General features: G+C 35.6%; 1 protein-coding gene across 1 annotated transcript; it reads left to right on the top strand.

Moving 5' to 3' along the window:
* The first annotated feature begins 4,271 nt into the window (after positions 1-4,271).
* On the top strand, positions 4,272-5,019 carry LOC120291311 (zinc finger protein ZAT11-like). Its single transcript, XM_039308532.1, has one exon. It carries the CDS (start codon positions 4,286-4,288, stop codon positions 4,844-4,846), a length of 561 nt encoding a protein of 186 aa, XP_039164466.1. The 5' UTR covers positions 4,272-4,285; the 3' UTR covers positions 4,847-5,019.
* The last annotated feature ends 5,066 nt before the right edge of the window (positions 5,020-10,085 follow it).

Below are 10,085 nucleotides of genomic sequence, written 5' to 3'. Positions count from 1 at the left end.
TCTAGCTTTGCCTCCGCATAAGAAATCGTTTAACAATTGTTGTTGATAAAGGAATGATGCCTTTTCGCAAATCAAGTTCAAAAGGCATCATTTGTCTGCCAACCTTTCATGCAAATTTTGGTGAAAACTACCAAAGAAAGTCTTAAACTTATTGTAATTATATCAATTCAGTTCATTTGATCAATTTTGGCGGGTCGACGTTCCTACAAGGTGCGGTTGGTATTGACGTGGACAATTTTTAGTAATATTTTAATAGTATTTTTATTTATTTATTTATTTATTTATTTATTTATTTATTTATTTATTATTTTTCTTTCTCTTTAATTTTTTTTTCTTCCCTTCATCTTCGTACTCTAGTAGGCAAGGTCAACATTGTCGGCCACTAATGAGGGTGAGCCTCACTTGCCCCTGGTGAGGCTCAAACTCGCCATTGCTAGGCAAGGTCCTTGCCCATCTACTAGTGAGGCTGACCTTGACATGGCGAGGCTCAACCTCACCTTTTGCCGATCGTCTAGTTTCGGCGATCGGCTAGAGAATGAAGATGAAAGGAAGAAAATAAAAGAAAAATGAAAAAACAAAAATAAATAAATAAATATTTGAAAAATATTGAAATATAATTGAAAATTATCCACATTAGTGTTGGTCACGTCACATAAGATGGTTGGTGTCCATATTAGTGCCGACTAGCCAAAATTGGCCACATGAATTGAATCTTGGCAATTGGCCAAAGTATGAAGATGAAGGAAAGAAAAATGAAGAAAGAAAGAGCAAAAACGAGGAAAAAAGAATAAATAAATCATTTTAAAATATTAAAAAAATATTGAAAATTGTGAATGTCCACTGGCCGTACCACGTAAGATGGTTGGTGTCCATGTCAGTGCTAACCAACTAAAATTGATTGAATGGACTAAATTGGCACAAATACAAAAGGTTTAAAATCAATTGGCAAAATAAAAAGTTTTCCAATTATTGGCATGATTCTGACTATTTGGGTAATTCTTCCTAAATTTTGCTATAACTGGTCGATTGAACCCACTATTAAGCTTGGAGGGCCACCAATTTAGAACTTGCTCGCTTTATAGTTCCTGAGTAGGAAAAGTTCACATGCTTATCATACTTTCTACTCTTCCAGCTTTCAATTTGACCAGAATTGAGAACCTCCCAGTTTGATTCGAATCTTTTTAAAACTTCTGAAGTTCTGTATCCCCGAATAAGTTTACCTGCAGATTATAATCAGTCAAGCAATTGATAATTATACTTTGTCGAACCAAAAGGGTGCCTAGCCTTGGCAAAACAAGTGAAGAGTATGTACTTTTACGAACGATGTATCTTTTTCATTTATCAACACAAGATGGGCTTGGCATATTGAAATGAATGTGTAGCGAACAAGAAACTTATATTGTTTGAATCCTTTGATTCCATCAAATCATTTTATTATTGTCATTGACCACTTTCTTGGTTAATCATCGTAGACAAAATATTATCCTAAATTCCAAATCCAGATTAAGTCGGCAATATTGCAAAGGCAAAAGCGCTTTGAGCCCGTTTTCCAATTGGGCAACATTTGAGGCCTTAGCCTTTCATGCCACTGAAAGAAGCTCTCATAAAAAAAAGGAGGGTTTGTTTTGCTTTTTTTTTTGGGGGGGGGGGGTTGTGGAATTGCCAATTTTTTACCAAGCTTGTTTAGAGACAAAGTCCTGATGGATATGAAAGATCATTTAATGATAGCACGAAAAACATTGATAAAAATTTGGAAAAGTGAATTGAAAGTTTTAAAACTTGTTACAAAAGTGCAATTAGGGTTAAAATTTTCAAAAAGTGTAATTCAGCCGTAAAACTTGTTACAAAAGTATAATTGAGTTTTAAAACTTTATCAAATTGATCCAATTAAGTCTTTCCATTAATTATAATTTTTTAAAGTTTTAGGATTTAATTGTACTTTCGTTAAAAGTTTTAGGACTCGATTGTGTTTTTTGAAAGTTTTAGAACTTGATTGTACATATCTATTTGGAATGAACGGCTTCTTATAAGCATGCTTGATGAGCAAACCACCCATGAAATTCTCACAATTCCATTGGGCTCGCTAGTGAAAGAGGATCAATTGGTCTGGACGAACACCAAGTTAGAGAATATACAGTAAAGAGTAGGCACAACAAAATTAGGGAGAATGTGGTTCGAGACAGGACCATCACAACTTCTATATCCTACCAAATCCCTCGCACTCTGTGTACTAAAGCCCAAAGAACAAAATTTTCTTATGGGGAATATGCCAAAATGCTTTGCCAAATAAGGAAGATAGGTAAAGGCGAAGTATTGTGGAAGACAGTAGCTCCGATTTGTTCAAGCAGCACCCAGAAACCTTGAAGCATCTCCTTTTGCATTTCCCCCCTGCGCTGGCCGGCGACTCTTTGTTGCTCACCTTCCATCTCTCTCTCTCCCCGAGGCCCTCGCCGGCTCTCACAATTTTTTAAAAAATAAAAAATAAAGAACAGAACAGAACGTAAAAGAAAAAAAGACAACCATAAAAATTCTAAAAAATTCTAAAAAAAAATATTTACGTTAACATTTACTGTGCCACATAGGATGTACGTTTGACGTTCATGTTAGCTATTTCTAACAAAATTTGGTTGGACGAACTCAATTAGGTACCAAGGCAAAAATACTTAGAACTAAATTGATCTAATTAAAAAGTTTAAGATTAAATTGGTATTAGTATAACGGATTTATGGTTTATTTAATACTTTTTTCACTAATTTTAGTAGGCGGTGCTTCCACACATGACTTTTTATAATTCAAATGCTTTTTACAGAAGGCATTTTAGGGACGGACAAATTCTTGACAAGTGTAGCGGGAGTCACACGACGACGAATTCGTGGAAAAAACATGCATTTTAGAATTATTTAGCCTGAACTAAATATTATAATGGCCTTCAAACCTACCAAATTTACTTTGGGCTCCTTGTTGTCATCTAAGAAAAATAATGTTATTTTAATGGATAAGCCGGTATCACTGTATCAGGACAAATCTACCTCGGTCCGAATTTGCATGCTCCCGTCCTGTTGACAGCGAACATTGCATTTGTACAAAAAAAATTGCCACCAATTGTGGGCACTACTAACATATTTTTATTATTTCTATTATCTCTGGACATTACTTAATCTACATATATACATCGCTCACATTGATTATAGATCTTCATAAGGAGAACAACTTTTCTAAACGTTTACATACTAAAATAAACAAACATATTTGCCATTTCGTAACTTCTTTTATGTCCATAATAAACTTTGGAAAAAGAAAATAAGTCCATGCAAGTCACATACAAAATGAAAGGAGTCACATAAAACTGACATTTTAGAGGGTTATGCCTGGACCATGCAGGCCCTGTTTGGTTCGGCCCCAAAGCTGAACCAAACGGGCCTGTAATCCCCCTACTGTTTACAATCAACATATGACGGAGAAAAATAACAAAGAAAAAAGTGAAGAATGCACCAAGATCACAATCAAATATAGTAATTTAATCATTATCAGTCATCATATATGGCACATTAAATTGTTAGCAATTTCTGAAAAAATTGTCTTAAAGATTTATATTAGAATTTCAAGCGAATGTTTAGGAACAAATTAATAAAATTAAAAAATTTAGAACTGAATTGATATATATATATATATAATAGAATGAGGACTTGACAAATTTTCCAAACTGTACAGCTCTTACTTGTATGAGGATCTTACTATTTTCCTCCTCTTCTTCTTCTTCTTTTTATTATTTGGTGGCGGCGTCGAAGAACAAAGTAGCATCTGAGACCGTAGCAGTTGTTGTTTTGGTCCTCCGCGGCATAATGATTTTGTAACGAACGCGACAAGAAAGGTCGAATAATTGAAAGCAGTAAGCTCCGAGCATCTAGAATAAATCCGACATTTCAAAGAATCACGCCAATTTTGACTCGTGCAATTTAAATAATGCCTCACTCTGCAAGTGGTCTTGTGACTGTTCAACCAGAACCCGCCACGTGGAAAGGACACGAGCAAGACTAGTCAAAGTATTCCGCACGTGCACGTGTTTTCTTTGTAAATCACAAAAATGCACCTGGACTTCCTTCCTAGTCCGCGCTCGAGCTGGGGGGATGTTTCTCATACCAAACTTCGTTTCTTAATTCAAAACATTAGTCAAGTCAAAATGTTTGAGCCGCATACGCAACTGGATATGTCGCATATAAATACCCCCAAACACGCTTCTCAGGCTTCATCTCCACATTCCTTCCGCAAGATAACTATTCCATCAATGACATTCTCTTGCGCGCCGACGTTGAAAAGAACCAGAGATGACTGCGAAGGGATGAGCTTGGACATGGCGAAATGCCTGATGCTTCTCTCCCACGGGGTCAACACAAACCCTAGAAAAGCCGCCGTGCATCACGATGAGGACAACTTCGAGTGCAAGACGTGCAACCGCCGGTTCTCATCATTCCAGGCACTCGGCGGCCACCGGGCGAGCCACAAGAAGCCAAGGCTGCTGGAGACAATGAAGCTGGAAGACTGCACCAAGCTGGCGTTGGGCTCAATGGCAAAGCCGAAGATGCACGAGTGCTCGATGTGCGGACTGAAGTTCGCATCGGGGCAAGCCCTGGGAGGCCACATGAGGAGACACAGGGCCGAGCTGATGAGCGGGGACATGATGAAGATGGACGAGATTCTCGCTGTCGGTTCGATGATCCCTCTGTTGAAGAGGTCGAATAGCAGCAAGAGGGTTATGGGCCTGGACTTGAACTTGTCTCCTCTTGAGAATGATCTCAAGTTCTTGTTTGGCAAGATGGCTCCCAAGATAGATCCAGTGTTCCTGTGATTACCGTTCCTTTTTCTCACGTTGTTTTATTAAGGAGTTTTACTTTAGCTTGATAATTTGTTCATTCATTTGTATTCATTCATTTGTTGTACAAAAGGAAAGTCCTATATGGACCGACTAAGTTTAGGTTCTTTTGTAAATCATCCAAAAATTCGAGTTCAATCTTTCTTTTGTCTCTATTTTTTCCCCAGTTGTGAAAGAGATCATTTGTTGGCAATTCGGATGCTTGCATATATTTCAATATCCACTTAGAGTCGGTAAGCCCATCTAAACTTAATTATTTAAAATTAAGACTAGTGGCTTTAATACATATCATAACCGCGTGGCATAATCTTCTATAATAAGGGAAGGAAGATTACATGTGTAATTCCCCTTCTAAATTCCCCTTCTTTGCTTGCCTAATAGAATAAGTTTCCACATGCTTGAGTTTGAGGTCGAATCTCAAATCATATGGAGGAGAAGAGTTAGAATATTCAAGGACTGTTATGGAAAAGGACTTCATATTATTGTAGTTTGGATGCTAATTTAGTCATAAAATTCTAACTTTGCCAATCTAATCTTAAATTTTTGTGTGAAATTTCAATTTCTTCTAGCCGATTGTCACTTAAAAACGCTAAGGTTAAGATCTAGTTATCCCACCTATCTCACATGTCACGACCGGTGTCTAATGTTGAAGAATTTGAATATAACGATATTGTTTTGCATTGTTTTTTTAATTTATTTCATTTACTTCTTTCTGCATTTCATCTTTTTCACTACAACACTAGCATCCTCAGCAGACTCGAGCAAGTAAAATGGAAATCTCCGGTCATCACCATAGAGATGTCTCTTTATTTCTCGTTCATGGCATATTTCACGGCTAAGGATAGCTATAGCAACCTTAAATTTGAGGTTTCGACTCCTAATGATATAGGAAGGAGGTCAAACATTGTGGGGAAAAAAAAAACTCATAAACTTATTGGAATTACGCTAATTCAGTCTTTTTTTTTTTTTGGCCAATTGAATCTTAAACCTTTTGCATTTGTAATAATTCAATCTATCTAACCAAATTTTGGCTGCCAATGTTGACATGAAGGTAGGCTGTTGTATGTGGCACGCAAGTGGCATTGACTGCTAATTTTTAATAATATTTTAATATTTTTTTCAAAATTTTTATTTTTCTTTCACTTTCCCTTCTTCATCTTCTTCTCAATTGTCAACGATCAACTAGAGGTGAAGACCTGCAAGGTCGACCCCACTAGCTGCTGGCAAAGGCAAGCCTCATAGCCCCTAGGGAGGCTCGACCTCGCCGTTAGTGGGCGAGGTCAACTTCGCAAGTGGCCGGAGAGTTCGAGCCTCGCCATCACTAGGAAGGTTGAGCCTTACTAGGGGTAGGCAAGGCTTGCTTTTGCTAGCAGCCAGTGGGGTTAACCTCACCAACCCTCACCTCTAGCTGGTCACCTAGTTCTAACAACTAGCTAGAGGATCAAGATGAAGGGAAAAATATAAAATAAAGAGAAAGACAAAAAGGATAAAGAAAGAAAATAAATGAATAATTCAAAAAATATTAAATATTATTAAAAATCATCAACGTTAGTATTGGCCATGCCACAGGATGCCTAGTGTCCATTAGCACCGACTGGTTAAAATTAGCCAAAGGAATTGAATAGACACAAATACAAAAGATTTAAGATTCAATTGATAAAAGAAGAAGAAGAAGAAGAAAGAAGAAGAAGAAGAAGAAGTTTATGATTGAATTGACATAATTGTAATAGGTTTAGGATTGTTTTAATAATTTTCCCAATACCATGCCATATGAATATTGAAATAAATATTAGTAATTTTTCAACCTTCTGATTGTAGTCTATATCCAAAAGAAGTTTAAATTGAATCTTGAAACGACCTAACTTATTTAACTTCTACCAATTATTGTCAACTTTTTGTTGCCCTTCTCTTTTGTCAATTAAACGCTAAACAGTTCAAGGAAAGGATGCAGTTTCTGGCTTTTTTTCCCTCATAGGAAATCGTCTCATAGCTGCACTTCACAGTTACATTTTATAAAGAAGCGACGGCATTTTTGAATTCAAGTTCCAAAGAGAATCGTTCCTTCAGCTGAGATTTGCCGCAAATTTTGCTGTAGCTGGTCGACATGAAACCATAATAATGTTGTTGACCTTTGCTGAGGAACGAGCTAGGAGTAGGAGGGCAATCCATCTAGAATTTGGATTAATACTATAAAGCATTTCAAATTAAGCTAAACTAATTTTTTGACCATAAAAAACTCTAAATTAGTACATCTGCAACAAATTTTCACCGTATTAGTTTTCTTTAAATTTTACTGTCAAATTGCTGAGTTGAGTGACATGTAATAATTGATTAGTGTATCGATTTGAGATTTTATCATCCGTTTGCCATAAGCGTGCTAGTTTGTGATTGTTTGAGGTATTAACAGAAACTAATAGAGGATAAATTTGTCATTAATTTACTGGTTTGGAGTTTTTGATAGTAAAAAAGTTACTTAAGGGTAATATTTTCACTGATGTACTAATTTAATTTTTTTTTGTGGTAAAAAAATTAGTTTGAGATAAATTTATAATAAATGTATTAATAAAAAAAATTGGTGTTATTAACCATTTGGAATTTGCTTTCCAAAGAAATAAACTCGGTTAAAGTTCCTGAATAGGATAAGTTCAAAGGCTTATCAATTCTGTCTTATTTTCCAACTTTTGACTTGACTAGTATAAAAATGACCTGCCAGTTTGAAATCTTATTAAAACTTCTGAAGTTCTGTGTGCCCCCCACAGGTTTTCCTGCAGGCTAAACTCAGTTAAGAAATTATTAGTTATATTAGTTAAAATCAGGCGGACCAATATTATCTTTTATTGTTTTTCAATGTATGATGGGCTATAGGTATCGTAGACTGATTGTAGTGAGTAGGATTGTCGTATCAATTCGGGAGATTCAGAGCTTTAAAAGTTAAAAAAATTTCGAGTTACCCTCCGGTTTCTCCAAACCATTTTATGATTGTCATTTGCCGCTTCCCTCATAAGTATACAAATAAAGGTTGCTAAATTTCATACAATAGCTTGTCAATGAAAATATAAGTTGTTCGTGAAAGAGGCAAAGAAAAGTTGGTGAAAAATACAGAAGTTTTGGTCGGACAAAAGATTATTTGAAAAAAAAAATCAAAATGAAATAAAAGTTTGTGACATAAAACTAGCTGGTCACTTAATCGGAACTTATTTTTTGGGATAACATTAATTAGAGAAAAGTCGATAAATCCCTCAAATAAAAGTTTGTACTTTTCTAGGATAGTTGTTAAGTTCAAAGTGTTGGTAAGTTAATCTAAGTAAAAGTTGACAACTTAATGCAAAAGTTAGTAACTTTTCGACAATTAAAAAAGCTGTAACATAGTAGAAGTGTTGGTAACTTACCAACTGTATATTAGAAGCAAAAGTTACCAGTGATGTTTTTTTTTTTTTTTAATATAAATGTTTCTCGAATTTTACTGGCATGGAATACTATTCTTTTTTGTTTTTCTGTGGCACAGTAGAATGGTCATTGAAAGATAGTCAAATACTTTAGTTGCAGAAGGTTCATTCCCATGGCACCGAACTAACTAATTGAATTCAATAAGATGACTCTACATAAAGCTGACGTTGAATGTTCATATTCAACTGAGTTAAAGTATATATGTTGACTGTTCTTGCTTGAACGTAGCAGATTCACTATAGCACATTCGCAGAAGAGTAAGTTGCTTGCCCAAGATTGTAATGCATTAGGTTGCAAATCCATGCCCGATATTCAAATCCGAACATGTGTATACTGCACAATCAATGAACTAGTCACCTTTGACTACGGTAACGATTCTCCTTTTATGGATGGGAATGGGAAGATTCAATAGTTCTCGGAATTAATCCATCATCGCTGTCAAGCATTACTATTAGCTTTCTTATCCTTTCATTTCTTTTACACCAGGCGGAGTTAAGCAATTATATGTCTCTAAATTTGATGTAATGGGAATACAATACACTCAGAAAAATAACCAAATCAATCCTAAAAATATTGTGTAGATGTCAATTTAATCATAACTCCTTTAAATTTGCCAATTTGGGCTTTAAATCTTTTGATGAAATTTCAATTTAATTTTCAGGCTAATTTTGACCATAAAATTTTGACGTGGATGTTGAATTATCACTGACCATCCAATGTGATATGATTGGCATCTAACATCGATAATTTATGCAAAACAACATCACTTTGATGAAATTTTTGTGTCTTTGAATGTTGTGATGGACTTAGATTTGGCTTTTGCATAGGGAGTTTTCTTCCCGATTCAAAGATTGAGAAAAATGACTTTGGGCAGTGAAATGATGATAGACTTGAGACAATGCGGAGTTACGGTGAGCAAAAATGTAATGGAAAGGAGGGATTAGGGTTTGGGTGTGTGAAGTGCACGGGAGGTCACGGGAGGAGGAGGATCGGGATGGCATAGGGTCCCGAGGCGGCTGCCGGCCTATTCCGACTTCAGAGCTCTGATTAAGAGGCAGCGCAGTGCGAGTTGTTGCTCAACAACTTTGAAAAGTCCAATCTTGAAACCTTGCCTCAAGACATCATAGTGAGTAACTTGTATTTGATTGCTTGGAAAAGCCGCAAGTTCATATAAAGAAGATGAATAGTAATAAGGAAAAAGTCTGGCAATTTGAATTTTTTTTTAAAAAAAATGGTGTTGTTTTGTCTAGAATTATCCACATTACATTGGTCAATATGCCACGTAAGACTGCTAACAATAACTGGACCTGTTAGCAATTTCAAGTAGAAATTGATTGGAATAATTTCATTGAAATATAATGCAAAAATTTAGAATTACATTGACACAATTGATAAGATTTAGAGTTGAAGTAACATCCGTATAATAAGTTCATGGCTAATTTGATAAAATTTCAGAATTTGTTTCTTGGTCAATTGTAATATTTTGGATTACACATATAAGAATCTTACGTATTTGTGATGAATCTTTGAAGAAAATATACTACATTTGAACACAGACAACTAATCCGCATATTCTCACCCGAAAGGTTACTTCTTGGCCTTAGAATGTAAAATCAAGGACTTACCATTTAAAGCTAAAATAGGTGAGGTAAGAACGTGTTGGTGTCATATATGCCTCTTATTACATCACTGTGTCTAGATTGTTGCACGGGTCGATTAGAATTACGGAGGAAAACAAGCGCCGAACAAAGCAAACAATATTGTGCTT

The sequence above is a fragment of the Eucalyptus grandis genome, chromosome 1, assembly GCF_016545825.1.
Source record: "Eucalyptus grandis isolate ANBG69807.140 chromosome 1, ASM1654582v1, whole genome shotgun sequence".
NCBI classification, from domain to species: Eukaryota; Viridiplantae; Streptophyta; class Magnoliopsida; order Myrtales; family Myrtaceae; genus Eucalyptus; species Eucalyptus grandis.
This window is presented reverse-complemented; position numbering and strand designations above follow the sequence as displayed.